At 46.8% G+C, this 25,373-nt stretch overlaps 1 protein-coding gene across 12 annotated transcripts in view; it reads right to left on the reverse strand.

The window, feature by feature from the left end:
- Positions 1–3,573: 3,573 nt before the first annotated feature.
- Positions 3,574–25,373, reverse strand: part of TRIT1 (tRNA isopentenyltransferase 1) — a 63,266-nt gene continuing 41,466 nt past the window's right edge. For 5 of the 12 annotated variants that reach the window (XM_045482304.1, XM_045482305.1, XM_045482298.1 and 2 more), the window contains 2 exons: positions 24,158–24,354; positions 23,259–23,547 (listed from right to left, as the gene is read on the reverse strand). In XM_045482304.1, the coding sequence (XP_045338260.1) occupies positions 24,185–24,354 (170 nt within the window). In that variant the 3' untranslated portion in view covers positions 23,259–23,547; positions 24,158–24,184. Of the gene's footprint in view, positions 3,876–5,744; positions 5,907–6,196; positions 6,270–6,586; positions 6,632–7,146; positions 7,402–8,251; positions 8,339–12,621; positions 12,635–15,835; positions 15,864–23,258; positions 23,548–24,157; positions 24,355–25,373 lie in introns of those variants that run through there. The other 7 variants (XR_006713326.1, XR_006713327.1, XR_006713325.1 and 4 more) reach the window with 7 other exon arrangements.

Consider the following 25,373-nt stretch of genomic DNA (forward strand, 5'->3'; position numbering starts at 1 on the left):
CCAGGCCCTAGTGCTATGAAGTCACCTGCCCTGGACACCAAGGGGGAAGGCGGCAGGAAGGAGAAGTTCAGGCAGCCCAGCAGAGCCCCTGGGTGGATATCAGACTGGAACCTTCTGGGACGCCCACTTCCCAACGCCGGGGCAGCCAGGGTTGGGCACTGAGGCCTCTCCACAGCCACCTGAGGCCGTGTAAGGACCTGACCTGGCCTGGCCTGGCCCGGAGGTCAGATTCCTCGCTGAGGAGCTGCAGGCGCAAGGAGAGGCGGCCAGTCGCGGCGGGAGGACTCCTTTGTTCCAGGCATTTTCTCAACGGTGGGGCTGGGCTGCCTGCCAGGTGCCAGGGCGCGGCTCTGGCCTCCCGCCCCGCCGGCAGCTTTGCCGCCAAGCCCTGTACCTGGCTCAGAGGCTCCTTCCCGCGCTTCCTCTGCCAGGCCCGGCAAGTGAGAGGCCTCGCGGCCCACCCAGCCTCGCTGCAGGAGAAGGGACTGGCCCAGGCCTCCTCGTGTGCTTGGAATTTAGAACTACGTTCTTCCAGGACAACAGGTTCAAAACATAAAGATACAAACTTTCGCTCAACAGAATAAGACAAAACCACACGGCTGCACATAGGCCCTGTCTGGGTTTGAATCCCAGCCCCGTCACTCACTAGCTCTGTGAACTAAGTTGCTGAACCTCTCTGTGCCTGTTTCTTCATCCGAAAACTAAGGACGATGGTTGTACCTACCTCATAGGAATGTTATGAGGATTTAACAAGTGATTACACGTTAGGCTCTCAGAATAGAGTCCGGGCCATTGTAAGCACTGTTCACGTATGTGCTGTGATCGCGGCAGTGACATCGATGAGCATAATGTTAGTCAAGGCTCTTGGCTGCACAGAACAGAAACCACTCAGGCAAGCTTAAGCAAGAAAAGAGTTGAATACGAGTCTTCAGAGGCATCACCTGGAACCAAACGGTAGGGGGCAACCAGGCCTCAACGGCAATGAGAACCAAAGATCTTAAAAGTCATTGAGCAACCAGAAGCTTCTCTGCCTCTCTTAGCCTCACCATGGCCCACTTCTCCGAACACATGGCCAAACATGGCTAGGAGTCAGTCTCCAGGTCAGGTGATCAACAGCAAGGGACTGGCATCTCTGATCCCGTTGCTCTCTTTGGGTCATGTACCAAGAGTCCATCAGCTATGGCTGAGGGCAATGTCAGGGACCCAGTCCTATGGGCATTCCAGTGCCCAGAGACAGCAGCATGGGCCAGACAGAGCATCTGTCTACTCCAAAGGCGCTCTGGAGTGGGGGTGAGAGTCACAACACGTGTGCACCAGGCCTGCCGTTGCCTCAGAAAATCATCTACATCTCTGTACCTTTTCTCTCTTCTGTTCACCCAGTGCTTCCTACAGGCCTGCATCACAGCACTGAGGATGTTATGATTATTTGTTTATGAATCTGTCTCCTTTTACTAGATTATGATTTTCATTCATTCTTTCGGTGTAATAGATATCTACCAAGCACCAGCCACGTGTTAGGGACACAGAGACAAATCCAACAATGTTTGCTGCCCTCCCAGAGGCTCGTCTATGCCCCAGAGACCTATAGTCCCATGAAACAGGTCAGCCTCATTGTCCAGTTCCTCCCAAGTTCAGGTTCTGGGGACTTTCTTTCCCACACTATGGATACTCAGTGTCAAGATCCTACCCTTCAGGGCGCCCGGCTGGCTCAGTGGGTAGACTTTGCAACTCTAAATCTTGCAGTTGTGAGTTTGAGGCTCACGTTGGACCTAGAGCTTACTAAAAAGAGAGAGAGAGAGAGAGAGATTCTGCTTTTCATTGTACAAGGCTTGCAAGGTTCCCGAGCTCTTATGAAAAGCAGGTGTCCCCAGGAAATGGCTCGTTTGGAACGTGGCACGGGTGGGCACCATTTCTGCTGGGTGATTCAGGGGCGACAACAGGCAGCTGACACAGAAAGGACTTCACCAGCAAGTGAGGAGCGGAACAGTGACTGTGACCCCTCAGCACAGGTGATGGCTATGCTGACGTGGGGGGGGGGGGGGGGCATGGATGGACACTGACTCTGCTCCTCTTTTGCCTCCAAGTTCAACTCCTGTCTCCGCTCCCTCCGTAGGCAACCCCTAACCAGCCTTCCCATGAGCTGGATGGGCCAGACACCCCTCTTCACTCTTTTAGTCCATTGCCAAGGCATGCATTTTACACCTGCTCCCTTTAGGACCACCTCTTCGGGCTTCTCAAACTCGCTTCTCTCCATCAAGCCCAACGCTCGGCTTTCACAACTATTCATGTGCGGGGCACCTGGGTGGCTCAGTCAGTGAAGCATACGGCTCTTGATTTCAGCTCAGGCCATGATCTCACGGTTCGTGAGTTTGAGCCCCTCACTGGGCTCTTCACTGACAGCAAGGAGCCTGCTTGGGATCCTGTCTCCCTCTCTCTCTCTGCCCCTCCTCCTCCACTCGTTCTCTCTCTCTCTCAAAAATAAATAAATAAATATTTTTAAAAAATACATAAAAAAAACTACTCGTGTGGGTATCCACATTGAAGCCTACTTTGGAAGTTGAAAAATGAAACATAGTCTTTTCCTTTCTCCTTGCATTCGTGTTATAATCCTTTTTTTTTTTTTTTAATGTTTATTTATTTACTTTTGAAAGAGACGGAAGCAGAGAGAGAGGGAGACAAAGAACCCCAAGCAGGCTCTGCACTGTCAGCGCAGAGCCCGATGTGGGGCTTGAACTCACGCACCATGAGATCATGACCTGAGCTGAAATCAAGTCAGCTGCTTAACTGACTGAGCCACCAGGTGCCCCTATAAGGACTAATACTTAAGGCCATGTGAATGCCTCTGCCTCACTAGGGGGAGGGTCACATACCAGGAAGTGTGGAAAAGAAAAACATAAATATTAGTATTTCAGGATGTTTCCTTCTACACACATCATGAAATGATTGTAAATATGTGATAGGGCCTCTTGTTCAGGTCACAGAGTTCCCAGAATCCCAGCATGAAGTGGGAGGAGACAGCAGGGAGGCCTGTGCACAGGAGGTGATACTGAGGTGAACCTTGAAGAGATGGGGAAGAAGTTCCAGGGAAACAGTGTTGTGGGGAGAGTGTTCCATGAGCATCGATAGGACTGAGAACATAGAACGGTGGAGGACTCGCTTTGTGCCAAGCACTGTTCTAATAAGTACTTTATTTATCTATTTTTAAACATTTTGTCTTTAACCAATCTCTACACCCAACATGGGGCTCAAACTCATGACCCCCAGATCAAGAGTCACATGCTCTACTGACTGAACCAGTCAGGTGCTCTCTAGTAAGTACTTTAAGTACTTTAATTAATTTAATCAATGCGATCATCACAACAATCTTTGAGGGCCAAAGTTTTTTTGTTTTGGTTTTTTTATGTTTTTATTTAATGTTTTATTTTCGAGAGAGAAGGGAGGAGGAAGGGCGGAGAGAGGGGGACAGAGGATCCGGGCTCTGTGCTGACAGTAGACAGCCTGATGCGGGGCTCCAACTCACGAACCATGAGATCGTGACCTGAGCTGAAGTCGGACGCTTAACTGACTGAGTCCCCCAGGTGTCCCTTTGAGGGCCAAAGTTTCAAAAAAGATAAAACTGAGGCACGGAACAGTTAAGTTACTGGCCCAAGAATCCATATTTGGCAACGGGTAGGGCTGGGATTCAAGGTTGAGAAGTATGGCTTCAGAAGGTCTATAACCCACTTTGTTCTGTCTTGAGAAATTCACAGTTGCTTTGTCATGGCTCAGTGGGAGATTTGGCTGAAAGCGTGGGCAGACGAAAGACCACAGAAGACTTTGTATCCATCTCAGGAGCTGAGACTTTATCCTGAGAGTAACAGGGGAGTCTGTAGAAACTTTTAACCAGGAAGGGACAAAGAAAATGCAGTTAGAAGCATCATGGATTGGAAGGGGGCAGGACCAGAGGCAGAGAACCCACTGCCCCCAATCTGGGTCATGCACCAAGAGCAAATCAACTCAGAGGTCATTTTAACAGCCCCGTTGGCTGAGAGACAAAGTGATCTGAAGAGTGGCAATTAGAACAGTTGGGTCCCAGGAATGTTGGGTGCTTAGGATGGTGTGTAAGACATCCACAGGCTAATGACTGGAGTCTGTGAATATCACCTTATTTGGACGATCTTGGGTTATCTGGGCGGGCCCTATGTAGATCACAAGGGTCCTTTTTAGAGGAGGGTAGATCAAGGTCACAGGAGGAAAGCAAGGTGAGAGGAAAGCGTTGTGCACCGAAATGGTGCAGCTATGCACCGAGGAATGAGATCGGCCTCTGGAGGCTGAGACGGGACAGATTTTCCCTTAGAACTTCCAGAAGGAACCAGCCCTGCTGACATCTTGATTTTAGCCTCACAAAACTCAAGGTGCCCGGGTGGTTCAGTCTACATTAAGCGTTTGACTCTTGGTTTCGGCTCAGGTCATGATCTCAGGGTTTTGAGTTTGAGCCCCACGATGGGTTCTGCCCTGCCCGCACAGAGCCTGCTTGGGATTTTCTCTTTCCCTCCCCCTCTTTCCCCCTCCCTCTCAAAATAAATAAATAAACTTTAAAGAAAAAAACTCATTTCAAACTTCCGACCTCCACAATTGTCAGATGGTAAATGTGTGTTGTGTTAAGCCACTAAATGTGTAGTTATTTATTATATCAGCAGTAGGAAATAAATACAGATGATAAAACCTGGTGACCAGGTGATTACTGTGGGGTGTCCCAATCGGATGGGGAGGCCACCAAATGTGGGGCGCCCTGATCGGGTGGAGGCCAGGGCCTACATGCTTTAAGAATTCACCCAAGGCAAGGGGGCCTTGGGTAGCGCAGTCAGTTAAGGGTCTGACTTCAGCTCAGGTCATGATCTCAGGGCTCGTGAGTTCGAGCCCTGCATAGGGCTCTGTGCCGACAGCTCTGAGCCCAGAGCTTGCTTCGGATTCTGTGTCTCCCTCTCTCTCTGCCCCCCCTCTGCTTGTGCTTTCTCTCTCTCTTGAAAATAAATAAACATTAAAAAAAAAAAAAAAAAAAAAAAGAATTCACCCAAGGCAGAACAAAAGAGATAAAAGTTTAGTGAATATACCACAAGGAAGCAGCGGGCAGGACAGCAAAGGAGAGACGGTCTACAATGAGGTGGTGTTGAAAGGCCACAGTTATAGGGCCGAGTGAAGCACTATGGGATTTTCTCTTTTTCCAGTAATCTTAGGAACTGTGCCTGGTTATAACTGATTAGTTAGGGCCTATGGCTATTTCTAGTCGGGTCACTTAATGAGACTCTGCATTCAGCCTGGTGGCTGTGGGCCCTTTTGCCTCGCTCTACAGTTTGAAAAGAAGGAAAGGGAAGGGTCACAGAAAGGGTGGAGGATGTTGGCCAGGATCTTGGCTTGGGGAATGGGGCTGGTGGCGAGACTGTTACAATCAGCACCGAGAACAGAGAGGAAAGGGCACTTTGGGGAGTGGCGGGAGAAGGAAGAAGGAAGAAGGTTAGTTCAGCCTCGCACGTGCTGAGTTTTAAAGTGCCCATGGGACACCCTGGTGCGACGTGCAGGGGGAAGGCCCAGAGCCTCGGACAGAGCGGAGAGCCATCTGTGTGCACACGCTCTGGTCTGAGACGTGGGCTTATTTTCCCAGCTCATCGTCTGTGGGGGAGGGGGGAGGAGGGGGATGAAAGTCCTTCCTGCTCCTGTCCTCACATCCTCCTCACACCCCAATTTGGACTGGGTGGCAGACTTACTCCAGATGGGAGAAGCCAAATCGACTCTTCCAGGGAGTGCCTGACGTGCCCTGAGTTGCTTCTGGGTGAGTTCTGTTGGCTCCTGATGGGCCCCCCACCCCCGTCCCACTGTCCATTTGAAGATGCAGTGTAGTGTCTCAGCCAGTTTCACTCGAGGTACACCTGTGGACAGCCCCAATGTGTTTCTGACAGTGACAGAAATATCTCAGTGGCGTTTCCCATGGGTCAAACTAAACATTCAAACCCCGAGCACAAAGTACACGGGGTAGAAATCACATATCCGTTAAAAAAAAAAAAAAAAGCCTGTTCATCCTGCAGAACAGGCGTCAGCTAAGGCCTCTGAGCAGGTGAGATCATTCAGGGAGGGCTTGTGGCCCGAGAGAGGAGGGTCAGGGGCACCAACTTCCAGAGAATGGACTGGAGAAGGGCAGGGGGAACCCTGACGTACTTACCTTATACGCCCCCAGAGCGGCAACTCAGAGGATGCTTGATGAATGGGTTACTTTGGATTTTATCCTCTACAGGCTATACAAAAGGAAAGAAAGAACGTGGGAAAATGTGTATACCAAAACAAACAGCCAGATACATGTTTAGTATCTGAATAACTGAGTTAAGTGGAAAACTAGAGTCCAGTCAGAAGCATATATTGTAAACAATGTATGAAGTTATCTCAGGAAAATGTTGGATCTTACCAGTGAATAAAATAAAAGGGGCGCCTGGGTGGCGCAGTCGGTTAAGCGTCCGACTTCAGCCAGGTCACGATCTCGCGGTCCGTGGGTTCGAGCCCCGCGTCGGGCTCTGGGCTGATGGCTCGGAGCCTGGAGCCTGTTTCCGATTCTGTGTCTCCCTCTCTCTCTGCCCCTCCCCCGTTCATGCTCTGTCTCTCTCTGTCCCAAAAATAAATGTTGAAAAAAAAAAAAATAAATAAAAAATAAAAAAAAATTAAAAAAATAAATAAATAAATAAATAAATAAAAGCAAATTCAGTTACCTTAAGATAACGTTATAGGCCCAAAACACTAGAAAAAACAGAAGCGGGCAAAAAAAAAAAAAAAAAAAAGCCCTGAGCTGGTGAGGCAGTGAGACGCTAGGGCGCCCCAAGCCACAAATAGAGTAAAAGACGGGCAGTTTTATGATCGCGCTCACCCTGGAACGGAGGGTCCTTGAGTTGCACATAAAAGAAATCCACGCAAGCAAAAATAAAACCCCTGTGTTATGAAGGCGACGGAGATCCCCAGGAACCCCAGCAGGCACCTTAGGCCTCGGGAGGATCAGAAAACCAGGAACCAAGCCAGGAACCGGCAAGTCAGCAGGAACATTCTTTCTCTTTCTCCGGCTGGGTTTCCCTCCTGCACCTGCACCTTTTCTGCTTCTCGTGCACATCTTCCTGGTCATGCACCCAATCATACGACAAATATTTATTTTGTGGACGTGCCCAAACATTGCATTTTCGTGTTCAAGGGTACCCAGCAAAGACTTGAGTTGCTGTTTGCAATTCTCGGGAGGAGTCTGATTGGCCCAGCCTCGGATCCCCCCACTGGGCTCTTTCTTACCACGAAGGGTGTTGGAGTCTCTGATCTTTTTTTTTCCCACAAGAGGATCCTTCCTCTCCATGTAGATTAGCGAATGTGATTAGATAAACTGGGGAAGGGATGCCCCTGTGTAGAGAGACAGCTCGCATTAACCATTAACCTACCCCAAACTTCGGAGCTCCGGGCCTTGCTTGCAGCCAGAACATCCGTTTAAACTTTTTCCTGCTTCCTCATTCCACATCCTTATCACCTGACAGTCTATTCTCTGCATAGCAGCCGTACTTTTCTTTTAGCATGTAGATCCCACTATATTCTTACCCTGCTAAAAACAGGCACACACACACACACACACAACACAAAGCCTAAAACACCACCACCACCACCACAAAACCCTCTTCAATTCCTTCCAGTTGCAATTAGAATAAAATCCCAATTCCTTGGGACGCCTGGGTGGCTCAGTCGGTTGAGCATCGGACTTTGGCTCAGGTCATGATCTCACGGCTTGTGAGTTCGAGCCCCAAGTCGGGCTCTGGGCTGACGGCTTGGAGCCTGGAGCCTGTCAGATTCTGGGTCTCCCTCTCTCTGCCCCTCCCCTGTTCACACTCTGCTTCTGTGTCTCTCAAAAATAAATAAACATTAAAAAAAATATTTTTTTTTTTAAACTCCCAATTCCTTATTCTGGCCTACCAGGCCTTACCTGATCTAACCCCTGGCTAATTCTCTATCTTTTACACATGTCTCCCTCATTCACTCTGCTATAGCTACAATGGCCTTCTTGCTAGTCTTCCAATATGCCAAATTCGTTCCCACCCCAGGACCTTTGCACTTGTTGTTCCCTCTGTCCCATATTTTTCCAAAGCTAACTCCACAACATTCTAGACTCAGGTGATGTCATCTCTTTAGAGAGTCTTCCCCAATCGTCCCACCTAGAGTAGCAATGCCTACATCAACACACACATAACTAGTGACTCCGTACCTTCTTTTCCGTTTTTGCTTCGTAGGACTTCACACTTGTGGAAACTCTCTTAGTTGTTTGCTTACTGGCAGGCACATTTTCTTCTCTCTGTAGTAGAACATAAGCTCTGGGTGAGCAGGGCTCGACTCTGTCTTGCTCTTTGATATTTTCCCAGCAGCAGAACTGGCCCTGGCACTCAAGAGATGCCCCAAAAAAAGTGAATCATTTGGTTTCAACGTTCTGCCTCAGAGAACCTGCGGCTCAGCATTTCAGAGCAAAGGCCTTGAAGCTGGACCACCTGGGTTCACCAGCTCCCTCACCTCCTACCTGCATAAACTTGCACAAGTGGTTGAACTTACTTGTGCACCAGTGTCCCTGTGTGCAAATGGGGAGGATCACAGCACCCACAGTATTGAGGAGTAGATGAGCTCACACGTGTAAAGGGCTTACAGAATGCTTGCCACAGAATAAGCACCCGACGCGTTTTCATTTATTTTACTCATTATTAATCGTTAGTTTGAATTCTTAAAACTCATCTTTCATTGCTCCCCCCTCCGTATCTCCTCTTCTATTTTCATACCTTTCTCAATTTCCCCTGTGCTCTGGGAGATCATCTGAAGTCTGTTTTCTGTATTTAGTAAACCCACTGTGTTCCTCCTGACATTCAGTTTTTAGTTCAAGAGACACACTTTTTTTATGTCTATTTATTTATTTTGAGAGAGAGGGGGGGGAGAGGGGAAAGAGAGAAAGCACATACTGCGGAGGGGCAGGGAGAGAGGGAGAGAGAGAATCCCAACTGGCTCCTTGCTGTCAGCACAGAGCTCAATGCGGGACTCGTTCCTATGACCTTGAGATCAGGACCTGGGCTGAAATCACAAGTCCCACGCTTAACCCACTGAGCCATCCAGGCGCCTGGAGCCACACTTTCAATCTCTCCCTCATCCTTCCTTATCTCAGATTACTCCATTTGCAGGTTCACTGTTTCAAAGTTAATGATGTACTCTCTCTTTGAAGCTTACTGAAATATCCATCAGGTATGCCTACGTTTTCTTCTGTTCCTTGAGTAGGTCTTTTTCTAAGGTAGGTAGCTCCTCTAAATCTTCAGAGAAATGATAGATCACACTCTCTGCAACTGCAGAATATTTCTTATTTGTCCTTATGGAGCATCCTGGTTTGCCCAGAGTGAGGGGTTTCCCAGGACATGGGCTTTCGGTGGTAACACCACAAAAGTTCCAAACAAACTGGCCGAGTGGGTCACCCTACCTCCAGCTGTGGAAAGCATCAAGAAGGCTGCTCTGTCGTATTGGTACAGACATTCCTTCAACTCTTTCTTTTTTATTTATTTTCATGTCTTATCTTTTTAAGTAACCTCTAGACCCAACATGGGGCTCAAACTCATGACCTCGAGATCAAGTCTCACACTCTACCAACTGAGCCAGTCAGGCACCCCACCTCCAAATCTTTCACAAAGGGAGGAAACCATTTTCTAGTACTTGCAACTGCTAATCCCTTCCAAGTAGCATTTAAGTCTGGGAAAGTCTGTCAGCAATAAAGGAAAAGAACCTCATTCAACCCTAAACTTCCTCCAGCAGCCACCCCGTCTCCTTCCTTCCATTCATTACTTGAGGAGAACACCCTCACTATGGCCACTCTCCTCTTACTCCTCAAACCACTTAGATATGGCTTCCATTTTCCAACCATCAGCTGAGCCCTCTCTTACCAACATTAACACGATGACAGCCTCATCACTAAAATCCACTGAATGCTTCTCATTCATTATCAGACATGGCTTCTCTACACATTCTTCCCTACTGACTCCTCCCCTCTCAAAGCTCTTTCCACGGCCTCCGTGATCCCAGCCTCCTGGTTTCTCCCTGCTCTCTCACTATGCCTCCGTTTCTGATACAAGCTCTCTTCCACAGTTGTCGATGTTCCACAAACTCTGTTCTAGACTTTTCTCTTCTCCCTACACACCCAATGACTTCATCTTCCACAGCTTCAAAGTACCATCAATGCTGATGACTTAGAGATCTTTATCTCCAGCCCAGAATTCTCACTGGGCTCAACCTGAATATCCAGTTCCTTGCTACTTTCCATTAGGCTTCTCCGCAGACACTTCAATCTCAACAAGTCCCAAAGTGAACTCATCCTCTGCCCCGAGGCCCAATCCTGCCCTACCTCCGGTGCCCTCCATCTTGGCCAAAGGAACCACCATCAATCAACTGCTTGGGTGAGAAACCCGAGCGGGCCTTATTCCTGACCCCTAACCTCTCCCTCACCACCAATATTTAACCAATCATCAAGTCTCATAAATTCTACCTGCTATACTTTACCATCTGTCTGCCTCTTGGCTGTCTCCAGCCAATTCATTCTCTGAATGGCCCCAGACTCACCTCTCCAGTAAACACATCTGATGTTGTTATCTCAGGGTTAAGGGTTTACAGGGCCCTCTATGACCTGGTTCCTACAGAACTCTCCAGCCTTTTTCCCCTAACACTCCCCTGCCTGGCTCACTCCCATTACTTTTTCTGCTGTTTTCTTAGATGCCATTTCCCCAGAAAGCCTTCCTAGGCCTCTGACCGGGCTCAGGTACAATCACGTGTGTTTCCTGAACATTGCTCTAATAGTATTTGTCACACCCATGGAAATGGCATGGAAGACTAGAACTCTCTGAAGACAGGAACTGTCTTGTTTGCTGATACATCTCTAGCACCTAGAATGGTGAACAGCAAGCAATCGTTGTCTGTTGAATAAATCAACAAACAGATGTTCCTGATTCTGAAGCTCTTATTTATTAGATGAGGCTCCCAATGACCCTTACTTGCCTTCCTGTTAGTTCAGCTCGTCCGCCTGAAGAAAGTATTGTGCACCTACTGTGAAGAAAAACACAACTACTTTGTTGGAGTGCTCCTTCAAAACAGCCAGAAGCGGCCTGATTCAAGAAAGGGCACGACCCCTAAGCCAGAGACCGGGGTTCCAGTCAGCTCTGCTACTGTTGGTGCTCCTGTGGGTGACCCGCTTAACTCCCTGGGCCTTGATTTCCCCATCTGCGAAATCAAATGGCTAATCTAGATCAGTGGTTTTCAAAAGTGTGTTCTACAGAGGAAAAGACTTGAGTCAGAGGGTCCAGAGGTCCCTGTGACCCGCCAAGACCCCAAGCCACTCTGCTTCGATCTATGTTAGGTATTAGGAGATTGGGTAAGGTTGCTACTTGGTTGGGATGGTGGGGGGAGGATCCATGGCCAAAGCAAGTTTGAAAACAATAGAACCAGATGATCCCTGAATTCCATGCACCCTTTACATGCTGACATTTAAAACAACAGAAAGCCAGGAGTGTTATTATCAAGAAGGTAGTTCATATGAAGATTCCGTGAAAGTTTGGGGAACGTGGGCTGGCCTTTCCATCTGCTGTCAGGAGACCACTGGTTTTCATGCAGCTCTACCTCATTAGACACATCGAGTAGGACACAGAGGCATCTGCGAAGCCACCAATAACAGTTATACAAAGGTCTTTATCCCTCAATCCCCAAACATTAACCAGGAAGCTCAGGCAGAAGGCATAGGGCCTAAATGATTTCCTTTAAATCTCGCTTCAGATGGCTCATCACCCCACGTCTGGTGACTCAGGGGCTGGTCCAGCCTCATACCCGAGAATGCACTGTCCCCGGGCCTTGCAGAGACTGGGCCTTCCTTTTGTGTGGCAAGTACTCAGCCATCAGCATGTGCCACTGAGGGCTAGACTAGAATCATGGTGTTCCCTAATATGCCACTTGTTGGCTCTGGGTCTCAGTGATGGACACCTGTTGTTGGGTCCACTCAGCATCAATCTCCCACCCCCCCCCCTTCTTAAAAACTGTCTTTCCTGCAGCCCCATTCTTTCTAGTCACATAGTTTTTTCTGCTTTTGTTTTTTTTTTTTTTTAATTTTTTTTTTTTCAACGTTTATTTATTTTTGGGACAGAGAGAGAGCATGAACGGGGGAGGGGCAGAGAGAGAGGGAGACACAGAATTGGAAACAGGCTCCAGGCTCTGAGCCATCGCCCAGAGCCCGACGCGGGGCTCGAACTCCCGGACTGCGAGATCGTGACCTGGCTGAAGTCGGACGCTTAACTGACTGCGCCACCCAGGCGCCCCTGCTTTTGTTTTTTTTAAAGAATTTATTTCATTTTTTTAAGTTTGTTTATGTATTTTGAGAGAGAGAGGATCCAGGCAAGGCTCCGCACTGCCAGCACAGAGCCTGATGCAGGGCTCGAACTCATGAACTGTGAGATCATGACCCGAGCTGAAACCAAGAGTCAGATGCTTACCTGAGCCCCCCAGGCGCCCCAAGATTTTAAGTGATCTCTACATACAACATGGGGCTCAAAGTTACAACCCTGAGATCAAGAGTCACACGCTCTGCCGACTGAACCAGCCAGGCGCCACACTAGTCATAGCGTTCTACAGGGAGTTGCCACGTTCTTAGGTGACCGGCTCTCCTGCTGAAATCTGGGGGAACAGCAGAATTCAGTTCTGCTGGGAGTCTTCCCTTGGGATTTTTTTTTTTAATGTTTATTTCTTTATTTTATTTTATCTTTTTTTAATGTTTATTTATTTTTGACAGAGAGAGACAGACAGACAGAGCATGAGCGGGGGAGGGACAGAGAGAGGGAGACACAGAATCCGAAGCGGGCTCCAGGCTCCCGAGCTGTCAGCGCAGAGCCTGACGCAGGGCTTGAACTCATGGACAGCGAGATCATGACCTGAGCCGAAGTCGGACGCTCAACCGACTAAGTCACCCAGGCGCCCCTAATGTTTATTTCTTTTTGAGAGAGAGAGAGAGAGAGAGAGAGAGAGTGGGGGCAGGGCAGAGAGAGAGGGAGACACAGAATCTGAAGCAGGCTGTGAGATCATGACCTGAGCTGAAGTCAGACCGAGCCACCCAGGTGCCCTCTCCCTTGGAATTTTAAGCTTGAGAGTCAGCTCCACTTCTTTGCTGGGGGGAAAAGCTTTAAGATGCGACGTGTGGCAGCTTCCAGTGACCATCTGAAGAAAACTTGTTTGCATGGAGAAAAAAATGAAGTCAACACGCAGAGAAGAGAAAGGGGTAGAGACAGGGCTGACGGTGTGGGGTCCCTGACGGCAGCGGCTCCTGATGCCCGGCTGTATCTGAGGTGCACTTCAAAGGGGGCTCCTTGTTCGACTTGTCCTTCCATGCGCCAATAAATCTTCCTCTATATCTAAATTAATTCAAATTGGCTTTTAGTCCCTTATGACTGAACTGACCCCAATTCTACATTAAGTCACTTAAATAGCATGAGTCTGTTACCTCCTTGCAGAACTTACTTCAAAGATTTTTAGCAAGGACTAACTAAGGAGGTATGTAACTTTGGTAAAACCTGGGGCGCCTGGGTGGCTCAGTCGGCTGAGCGTTTGAGTTCGGCTCAGGCCATGATCTCACTGCTCGCGAGTTCGAGCCCCATGTGGGGCTCTGTGCTGACAGCTTGGAACCTGGAACCTGCTTCGGATTCTGTCTTCGTCTCTCTGCCCCTCCCCTGCTCGCGCTCTGTCTCTCTCTCTCTCTCAAATATTAAAAAAGAAAAACATACATAACACCGTACTGAGCTATGAATCTGTAAGAAGTGACTAGGACATGTCTGATGATAATCACCCCTGCTGCTAGGAAAAACGTGTCTGCCTGACTAGACTAGAAGGCAATAACTCAGTAGTGGATACTCACTGCTTGTCTCTCTAGTTGCGCTCCCCTCCCACCCCACACACCCTGCTTCTTGGAATCACTCCACCACCACTCCATCCATTCGGTTTCCATGGGAACTGCCCTATTCTTTCAAAACTGCATCCCTAGCCTAGTTGATGGACCTCAGGATAAGCACCAGACCCAATCTAGGCTAATGAATCCCTTTCCTGGGACTCTTAAAAAAAAAAAAAAAAGACATTTATTTGGGGTGCTTGAGTGTCTTAGTTCGCTAGGCATCTGACTCTTGATTTTGGCTCAGGTCATGATCTCATGGTTCATGGGTTCAAGCCCTGCATTGGGCTCTATGCTGATAGCAGGGAGCCTGCTTAGGATTCTCTCTTTCTCTCTGACCCTCCCCCTCTTGGGCTCTCCCTGTCAAAATAAATATCTTTAAAAATGGGTATTTATTGATTTAAGTAATCTCCACATCCAACATGGGGCTCGAACTCACAACCCCAAGATCAAGAGTTGCACGCTCAGTTCCGACTGAGGCACCCTTCTTTTTTTAATTGTGGTAACATAAAATCTATGATCTTAAACCATTTTCTTCTTTTTTTTTTTAATGTTTACTTATTCTCGAAAGAGAGAGTGTGAGCAGGGAAGGGACAGAAAGAGACAGAGAATCCGAAGCAGGCTATGTGTTGTCAGCGTAGAGCCTGATGAGGGGCTCAAACTCACAAACTGTGAGATCATGACCTAAGCTGAAGCCGGACACTTAACTGACTGAGCCACCCAGGCGCCCTTGATTGTAAGCCATTTTCCAACATTCAGTTCAGCAGTGCTGAGCATGTCACACTCTTGCACAACCAATTTCTAGAACTTTCCCATCTTACAAACTTGCAACCCTGTACCCATTAAACAACTCCACATTTCCTCCTCTCTCCAGGCCCTGACAACCACCATTCTCCTCTCTACTTCTGTGAATTTGACTACTTTAGATACCTCAGATAAGTGGAATCATATACTGTTTGTTCCTTTTTTGGGGCACCTGGGTGGCTCAGCTGGTTGATCGACTCTTGATTTCAGCTCAGGTCCTGATCTCACAGTTCGTGAGATCGAGTCCTGGGTTGGGTTCTCTGCTGACAGGGAGGAGTCTGCTTAGGATTCTCTCTCTCTCTCTCTCTCTCTCTGTCCCACCACCCCCACCCCCCCCAAATAAATAAATGAATGAATAAATTAGAAGCCATCCTAATGGGTGTAAGATGTCCTGGCAATTTTGAACTTAGAGAAAGAGTGGGCACAATCTCTGATGTAAAAGCCCTAAGCGGTAAAGCTCAGGTGCTCCTGGCAACCTTGATTTCTCTCCCGCCATGTAGAGAAGGCCTGTGTGCAGGGAGACAGGAGTCTCCACAGCATCAGATTAGGTAGCACTGGTAACGCCTGGGGCTTTTCTGTCTTCGAATCTGAGAAGACACCTAAGTAAATTTATCACCGAGTCACCTTTTTTGCTTCAGTTAGAGTCTGGCTGATTTCATTTGTGACCATGAGTCTTAACTAAAATAAGCAGCTTAGCAGAAGAGTTGCTTCTGCAGGAATCCTGTCTGCTTTTTCTTTTCTTGATTCCTTCTTAGAACTCGTTGGGATATAAATAATTTGTGCATTTAAAAAGCCCTAGGGATGCCTGGCTGGCTCAGTCAGGGGAGCATGTGACTCTTGATCTCGGGGTTGTGAGTTCAAGCCCCACGTTGGGTGTAGAGATTACTTAAAAAAATAATAATAGGGGCGCCTGGGTGGCGCAGTCGGTTAAGCGTCCGACTTCAGCCAGGTCACGATCTCGCGGTCCGTGAGTTCGAGCCCCGCGTCGGGCTCTGGGCTGATGGCTCAGAGCCTGGAGCCTGTTTCCGATTCTGTGTCTCCCTCTCTCTCTGCCCCTCCCCCATTCATGCTCTGTCTCTCTCTGTCCCAAAAATAAATAAAAATAAATAATAAATAAATAAATAAATAAATAATAAAATCTTAAAATAAATAGCCCTAAAGGAATACCCTTAGAGAAGGAGCGCAGTGGTTAGAGCACGGGTTTGGAGTCAGCCCAAACTGGCTTCAAATCCTGGCCTGACAAATGTTGCCAGCAGCAGTCCCTCTTCTAAATGCCAGGGATAAGGCAGTGAACAATGGACAAAACCCCCGCCTTCACAGAGTTTTCTTTCTAGAACTCAGCAGATAACCGTGTGTCCACTATGTGCCAGCCACCAGTGAGCACAATTAATACATATGCCTGTTTATAAAATGGGGATAATTACCTTGTCCATCTTTAATTGTATTAAAAAAATGTTTTCTTAATGTTTATTTATTTATTGAGAGAGAGTGTGAGAGGGCACATGTGGGGGAAGAGCAGAGGGAGAGGGAGAGACAGAGAATCCCAAGCAGGCTCTGCACTGTCAGCACAGTGCCTGACGTGGGACTCGATCCCACGAATAGTGAGATCATGACCTGAGCCAAAGTCAAGCGTCAGGAGCTCAGCTGACCAAGCCACCCAGGCGCCCTGCTTGTCCATTTGTTTTAAGGACTCACGATAAGGTATGCGTGTGCTTAACACACATGCCTGACACACAGCAAGAACGCAATGAAAAGCAGCCATGTTTACGATTGGACACGAAGTCATGCCTTGCAGGAACTAGCCTCAATATCCACCGGGAACCCAATGTATGTCCCACATCTGTCTCAAAATAGGACTGACATCTTGCCAGAATTGACTCTCCAATCGGAGCCAGAGATGGAATGTGCTGTGGCAGAGTAAGGTGGTGAAAGAATGTGGTGGGTATAGAGGCGCCTGGGTGGCCTCCGGTGAAGCATCCGATTCGTGATTTAGGCCCAGGCCTTCATCTCACGGTTCATGGGTTCCAGCCCCACATCAGCTCCACACTATTAGCGTGGAGCCTGCTTGGGATACTCTCTCTCCCCTCTCCCCCGACCCCTCCCCCACTCATTCTCTCTCTCTCTCTCTCAAAAATAAACTTAAAAAATAAAAATAAATTTAAAAAAGACTGTGGTGGGTAAGAATACAGACTTTGGAGCCACCCACCTAGTTTCAAACCCCAGCCGGCCCTCAGGAAAATCACTTAACTCTTTCATTCAGTTTCCTCAATTGCAAAATAGGGCTAATAACAACAGTGACCCTATTCCGTCATAGAGCTGCTGTGAGGGCTAAATGAGTTCTTTGTAAAGTACTTAAAGCCTGTCTGGCCCTTGGGGTCATGAGTTTGAGGCCTACATTGGCCAGAGATGAAAGAGAGAAAGAAAGAAAGAAAGAAAGAAAGAAAGAAAGAAAGAAAGAAAGAAAGAAAGAAAGAAAGAAAGAAAGAAAGAAAGAAAGAAAGAAAGAAAGAAGAAAGAAAGAAGAAAGAAAGAAAGAAAGAAAGAAAGAAAGAAAGAAAGAAAGAAAGAAAGAAAGACAAACCTGCTATGAAAACCCAGAAGAAGGAAAAACTAAGCCTCCTGAGAGTTGCCAGTGAATCTTTGTCTAAGGAGAGGATATCGTATTTGGGTCTTCAAAGATGTATAGGAGCTCATTTTCCCAAGATCACAGAGACAATATGCCAGATAGGAAAGTGTTCAGCTGCAAGTAAAAAGCAGCAGAAAAGAGCATTTCAGATGAAGAACACAGTTCAAGTAAATGAGCTAACCCATGAAGAAATCATATGCGTTAAAAAACAATAGGGGCACCTGGCTGGCTCAGTCCACACAGCGTTTGACTCTTGATCTCGAGGTCGTGAGATTGAGCCCCACATTGGCTGTAGAATTTACTGAAAACAATTTTTTTTTAATTGAAAAAACAAGCAAACAACAACAACTAATCGCTGGTTGGGTGACAGATAATGCCTGAGGCACTGTTTTTGGCCATTAGCACCATGGGCCACTAAACTAATCAGTTTTGTGTTTTTTTTTTAATTTTTTTTTTAACGTTTATTTATTTTTGAGACAGAGAGAGACAGAGCATGAATGGGGGAGGGTCAGAGAGAGAGGGAGACACAGAATCTGAAGCAGGCTCCAGGCTCCGAGCCATCAGCCCAGAGCCTGACGCGGGGCTCGAACTCACGGACCGCGAGATCGTGACCTGAGTCGAAGTCGGACGCTCAACCTACTGAGCCACCCAGGCGCCCCTAAACTAATCAGTTTTAAGTCAGAGCTTGACCTGACAACTTCCGGGAACCAACACTTGAGTAGCATTAACAATTTTTCCACAGTGAAGCAAATAAATCCAATTTATACCTACCATTTACTGGACACTGTATTGCCCAGGAAATGGCAACAACTATGCTGTTTTCAAAAGGACTTCATTTAAACCTCACGATGTCTTCTGGAATGGAGCTAATAACTCCATTTTATATATGAGGAAACCCAGGCTGCTTGAGCCATTTTCCAAAGGTCACAGAGACAATCTATTAGATAGCAAAGAGCTCAGCTGCAGGTACAAATAGCAGTTTCTTTTTTTCCACATAAAAAGAAGTCTAGAAGTAGCGACAGCCCGTAGTTGACTTATTTCACAATGCCACCCAAACCCTATCATTCCTCCCACCATCTTTAGTGTTGGCCATTGGCCCTCCACGGCTCAGTCTCTTTCCTTACACTTTTTTTCAACCTGTCTTTAAAAATCTCACCAGCCAAGATTTTTGTCAAGCTTTACTTTTTTTGAAATAGTTCAGCAGTCAGCTCATACAGCTCATTGATCTCACAGATGGGGAAATAGAGAGATTTGCCCCCAGCAAGATATCAGAGCTAATTAGTTACACCAGCCTGGAGTCCGGTGCTCTTTCCACGATAACAAGTATGTGTTTAGTGGAGACTGCAACTTGCCCACCCAAATCTGCTCTCCCATTTTTTTCTTGGCACACGGCTTGACTACATGTCTCAGCGGCCTTTGCAGGTAGTGTAGACGGCCATATGACTAAGTTCTTGCCAGCGAAAAGTGTGAAGCCTGCGTGCCACTGCAGGGTGTAGGCCTTAGGGTTTCGGGTGTCTCCTCTACGCTTTTTTTCCCCTTCTCACTGCCTGCAACCAGTGATGACCCAGTTTCAATCACGCAGGTGATGACAATGGCCCCCCTGAGGATGGAAAAGCAACACGATATAAGGAACCCGTGTCCTTGAATGACTGCTGGGAGCACGGCTGCCCCACTGACCTGGATGGTGCACTTCAGAAATGTTACGTGAGAGTTGTTCATGTGAAAAAGAAACAAACTTCTCTGTTCTTTAAGCCGCCGCATTGTTGAGTCTCTTTGTTAGAGCAGCTTAGCCTTTTATTCTAACCAGTACAATCATGCAGCTTCCTTTGTACGTATTCACGGTAGTTTTACAAGTGACCAGTTAGCCATCTTTTTAGAAAAGAGCCCTAACCGCCCAAGCAGGTGATAATCAAATGATGAAAATTCTTTCCTGTGGCTACCAACTCAAGTTTTCTTCATCCTGGTTAAAGGCTATTTAATGATTAAAGCAGATCATTTATGTAGAGAACCACTTAGCTTTTATCCGTTCATGCACTTAAGTCAACCAATACTTGACTTTTTAGATGTTGGGAATATATAGACAGGTTACTACATTCATAAAAGCTTGCCTTCTAGTGTTTTTTGTTTTTTTCTAATGTCGTATTGTGTTTTAAGCGGAAAAATCCTCTTTGTGGGAACTGAGGCTAAGAATACAAAGAGTTACTGAGGGTTACAAAGGATCAAACCATGAAGACGGAACTGTTTCCTTGCTTAGTCCTGAAAACCAAGCAAAATATTTTAAATCTTTTTTAATGTTTATTTTTGAGAGAGAGAGTGTGAAGGAGGGAGGGGCAGAGAGGGAGACACAGAATCCGAAGCAGGCCCTGGGCTCTGAGCTGTCAGCACAGAGACCGACGTGGGGCTTGAACTCACGAACCACAAGATCATGACCTGAGCCGAAGTCAGACGCTTAACGGACCGAGCCACCCAGGCGCCCCATCAAGCAAAATATTGTAGACTAAGAATCCAGCTCCCTTTTCAGAGTATTTCCTACCGCTTCAAAGCAGCATTGCCTAAACTACAAGAAGTGTGAATCCTTGCCAAGATTTTTACTTTATGCGTCAATTTTATCTCAATAAAACCAGGGAAAAACTTTTTACCAACAGAGGTAGATGGACCTAATAGCTTGCTGAGTGTTGGAATTAATTATCAAAGCCATTTAGATGGCACTGCTGTGGACTGGGGACTCTTGAGCACCTGAACTAAATGGCTCTGCTTGTCTGGGGATCAGCGGAGGCCAGATGGTACAAAATGGCATTCCTCATCCTCCCTCCAGGCTGAACAAATAGCCCAAGGCTAGTCTCCATGGTTCCTTCCAGCTCTCAAATGAGATCTGGAATGAGACTTGGTAGTAGTGAGAGAGGAGAGGGAAGCTGAAGTTTGTCCTGCTGTGACAATGGAACATCCATGTTTGGGGTCTGTTTCCCCATGTGCACAAGAAGGTGCCAAGGATCCTTTCATCTGTACACTTAGGACAATCACTAGGAGGAACTACTTTCCTTCCCTACACCCAACAGCAAAGTCATTCAGACGGTAGCAGGCGAAGAAGGGGAAATCTACCCGAGTGCAGTGCCTCAGACCAGGGCACCAGGCTGATTTCCCGTGAGTGTTCCTCTTCCCTAAGCTCTCTCCTGATGGGGAAGGAGTTCCGTCCGGGTGAATTTATAGTTTCTAAGAATAGGGACAGTGGGCACAACCTCAGCGCCTTAAACGTCGTAGGTACTTCATAAATATTAGGCACTTGGATGTTTTCTTTCAAGAAATTCCTTATTTCCGATTGCCATAGAGATAGCAATGAGTTCCTCCAGGTACTTCATTCAGATGAAAGGATTAAAGGCTTTTTGAGGTAGGATTATGAAAACTAGTTTTTCCTGCTTCTCCACTGAAACTTTTTTAAAGCTTTAAAATATATTTATCGACTTGAGTGAAGTGCATTTCAGTGACTAAGGCTCCTCCTAAAAACAGCTAGCTTAACAGTGCTGAGAAGGCCTCACCTGGATTCCAGCTCCGGGGCTGGCTAGCTGTGCTCCTGTGCTGAGCCCCTTCCGCCACGGGTAATGGGAAGAGAAATAGCATCCCCCACCCCACCCCACCCCAGGGCTGTGTGAGAAGAGAAAGTATATAAAGCTTGGTCTTGCTTGACCCACAGTCAAGTATTCATCACCACTTCCAGTGGGGACATGTGGCTTCCTGCCTTGTTAGCTCCTGAAGTAGCTAAAAAAAAAACTGGTTGGGAAAATTATACTATGTTAATTTAATGTAAAGAACAACATGGGGTGGGGCGCTGGGGTGGCTCAGGTCATGATCTTGCAGGCTGTGAGTTCGAGCCCCGCGTCGGGCTCTGTGCTAACAGCCTGGAGCCTCTTCGGATTCTGTGTCTCCCTCTCTCTCTGCCCCTCCCCCGCTTGCGCTCTGTCTCTCCCAAAACCATTTTTAAAAATTCAAAAAAAAAAAAAAAGCATGGGGTGGATACAAAGATAATTTCTTTGACTATAAAAAACTATTGAAATTCAAAGCAGCTAAAAATGGGTAAAGCTCCATAAAACTCAAGGGGCCCAAGGATATCCCACAGAGTGGGCAAGGAGGGAGAAGAGAAGCTGCCCAAGTCACGTGGAGAACCCCGGCTTTTCCAGGTCACGTGCTACCCTATCTGCAGGCCTGGGCTGACTCCTGCCCTAGTGTCCTGCTGTGCCACACCACGTGCCTCGGCACGTGCCTTCCCCCAACACAGGCACACACTCCCCCGCACCAAGGCAGGGGCCGGCGGGGAGGTCCTCAGATTAGATTACTTGCTCTTCAGCAAGTGTCCTTTCTGTACACCCGCTGCAATTCTGTAATTATTTAATCAGGGTGGACCTGGATCACCCCTGTACCTTCTGAGTCTAGCAAAGCACCAAGCACATAGTTAAGTCCCAGGGAACCTGCTGGCTGAAGGAATGGGCTGGCCATACCTCAAGAATTCCTCAGAGGCTGGTCTGGGCCTAAACACTGGCATCTGAATGAAGTGCAGTATACAAGGTAGGTGAACCCTGCTGGGGGTTAACTGGGGAACTCTAGGGTAGGTGGTTACAGCCCCAAACAAGAGACCTGCCAGCAGCAGCAGGAGAAATCCACGCACACCCAGATATTGCCAACAGGTAAGGTGACACATGAAGACAGTATGTGCTAAATGCTATCTTTTTGGGTAAGGGGAGGAAGAAAAGAATATATATTTGTATTTATTTATTTTTGCATTAAAAAAACTCGAGAGCTATAAGAAACTAATAAAGTAATTATGGATTGGGGGAGAAGGGGATAGAGATGGGAGTGAGATTTCTCAATGAATGTTTTTTTATACCATTTTAATTTTGGAACTATGTAAGCAAAATTAGTGAAAAAGTTAAAATTTTAAAAATTGTTAGAAGGGGGGGAAAAGGTAGGTGAGGCTATGGAGTTCAGCACTGTTTAAAAAAGTCAATCAAGTTCAATAGTTCTTTATCTTCTCCTCCTGTGCATGGCTAACCAAGAATTGCTTTTTTTTTTTTTTTTAAGTTTATTTATGTTGGGGGGGGGGGTGCGGTGGGGGAGAGAGGGAAGGGCAGAGAGAGGGAGAGAGAGAATCCCAAGCAGGCTCCACACTGTCAGTGCAGAGCCAGACACGGGGCTCAAAACTCACGAACTATGAGATCATGACCTGAGCTGAGATTGAGAGTTGGACACTTAACCAACTGAGCCACACAGCCACCCCAAGAACTGCTTTTAAGGTTCCAGCAGAAATGCTCCTTCTTACACCACGCCTTCCCCTCCTAAGTGCAATTCTACACACCTCTTATGGCCTTTAGATATTCTCTTCCCTAGACTCGCTGTTTGTACAGTATGAAAGCAAGAATGACGTCTCATTTTATCTCTGTATTCCTTCTAGCCTCACATATGGTAGATTCTTAACAAATAAAATATTACTTGAGGGGAGTTACTGCTTAATGGATACGCCTTGTTTGGGGTGATGAAAAAGTTTTAGAAACAGAGGTGACTGTTTTATAGCATTGTGAACATAATCAATGTTGCTGAACTGTAAACACAAAAATACTTAATTTTATACTAAATACATACATAGACTCAACGTTGCTGGAAATCACAAATCTTCAATAAAAGACCCTCTCCAGAGGTCTTCCAGGAATATACTAAGTGCTCAATAAACATTTGCTAAATAATGAATAGACAGCACGAACATATGAAGAATGTCAAGACTGAGAAAAGGCTATCGTGTTGATAACACAGCCTACTGTGTATAAACTAGACACGGAATATACATTTTTTAAGCACTAAAGAGACTCTTGGGAACTTTTTCTTTATTTAACTTTCAAAAAATATATAGACTCCTAAGCCAATAGAAAGACAGTAGTGACAGTAATTATCACACAGGAAGAGTGCAACAAATGTTGAAGTCTTTAGTTTTCAAGCACCACATCACGACCACCTCCTTCTCTCCTTCTCTGTGGAATTCCAAGAACTGGTCAAGTTCACTTAATCTTCTCACTGGGGCTGGTCCTTTCCTCCCATTCACTCAAATCCAGAACTCCTGATCTGTGGCTCACAAGAATTCCGTCATCTATAAAAGTATCTGGAAAGGAGATATTTTTAGCCAGAGTCAGGGACATAAAAACTTCTTTCTAAAGGGATATAGGGAATTCAGTGTTCATTACCAGAAAGATCCTCAAGTATAAAAAAGTACAATCTGCACCTCTTTTAAAAATAGAACCTTTAAGGTTAAAAGGGGAAAAAAATCCCTTCCCCAAATCATCATTACCAGACACACCAGCCAAACAAGAAGCTAACAAGACCTGCTGTTTCCATAACAGAGAACGTGAGACTTTAAAACTACACCACAGGGGCGCCTGGGTGGCTCAGTCGGTTGAGCCAACGACTTCAGCTCAGGTCACGATCTAGCGGTCCGTGAGTTTGAGCCCTGCGTCGGGCTCTGTGCTGACAGCTCAGAGCCTGGAGCCTGTTTCAGATTCTGTGTCTCCCTCTCTCTGACCCTCCCCCATTCATGCTCTGTTTCTCTCTGTCTCAAAAATAAATAAACGTTAAAAAAAAAAATTAAAAACAACAACAACAACAACAAAAAACTACACCACAGAAGAAAAAAAATGGTGGGGGCTTTCTGCATAGCACTCCTCAGCCCAGACGGGGACACAGACATAACCCTCCCTCCTGAACTGGATCCCTACCTGTGCAAAGGCTCCGGGACATGTCTCTTAAACACTGGATTTCAGCTCTTTCTCATTCTGCTCTGGGGATCCTTTCTCTTTAAGCTCTTTGTCACAGTCTGGAGAAATACTCTGATTTTCTATTGCAGTGACAGCATCTGAGTCCAATCTTCTTCTTTTCTTCAGCTGGTGCAAGTGGGATTTGGATTTTATATGTGCTGAGACAAAACAACAACAACAACAAAAAAACAATTCATTAGAACTTTCTAAATTTTTTTTTAAGGCTTATTTATTTTTGGGAGACAGAGCAGGCATGGGGGAGGGGCAGAGAGCGAGGGAGACAACAGAATCTGAAGCAGGCTCCAGGCTCTGAGCTGTCAGCACAGAGCCCAATATGGGGCTCGAACTTGTGAAGCCCAAGATCATGACCTCATGACCGGAGCCGAAGTTGGATGCTTAACCAACTGAGCCACCCAGGTGCCCCTCCTTAGAACTTTCTAGAATCAATCCTAGAAGCATAAGAATTAACTATACAATCCTTTTCTTTAACAATAACAGGATCAACACATGTGCTGGTATAGCTGCTTAGCATTTTTAAGGGAAGCATCAAGCATACCCTGCTGGGTGCTTTATTTACATCACTAATCCTCACAGCAATCTTGCAGGACGGTATTATTCAGCTCATTTGATACAGGACGAAACTGATGTTCACAGAGGACTTACACTTTGTCCAAGGACACATAGCAGGTAAGTTCTTCGGCTCATCTATAGCTCACAAAGAGCCCCAATTTTCCAGAATCGGGGCTGTAGATGCACTTTTCCAGCATGGGGCTTCCTGTTACAGATACATTACCTTTCCACTCACTCGGCTAAAAATGCCAAATCCAGGTCCTTGTCTGCATCAGCCCCCGAGCACCCAGAGCTGTCCTTTCCACTTCTTCCCTGCTCACACACGTTGCCCTCCTGGTCTGACATCCCCATGCCTGGGTCAGATAAGCCATTCGAATGACTAACTCACAAGCCTCACATTCTCCAAGCACACAATGCTCCAGAGAGATAACGGGAAGCATTCTTCTCTGACGATCCCTTTGGAGAGTCCACAGAAGCAGTAAAGCTGAAAGGCCACTGCTTCCTGGTATCAATTTCTGACCTCTCACCCCAAAGACTGTTCCCACCCTCTAACACATACAACCTTCTTTTTATTTTTTCTTTTTCAAGGAAATCTTATTTGGAAGCA

The sequence above is a fragment of the Leopardus geoffroyi genome, chromosome C1 (genome assembly GCF_018350155.1).
Source record: "Leopardus geoffroyi isolate Oge1 chromosome C1, O.geoffroyi_Oge1_pat1.0, whole genome shotgun sequence".
Lineage (NCBI taxonomy): Eukaryota > Metazoa > Chordata > Mammalia > Carnivora > Felidae > Leopardus > Leopardus geoffroyi.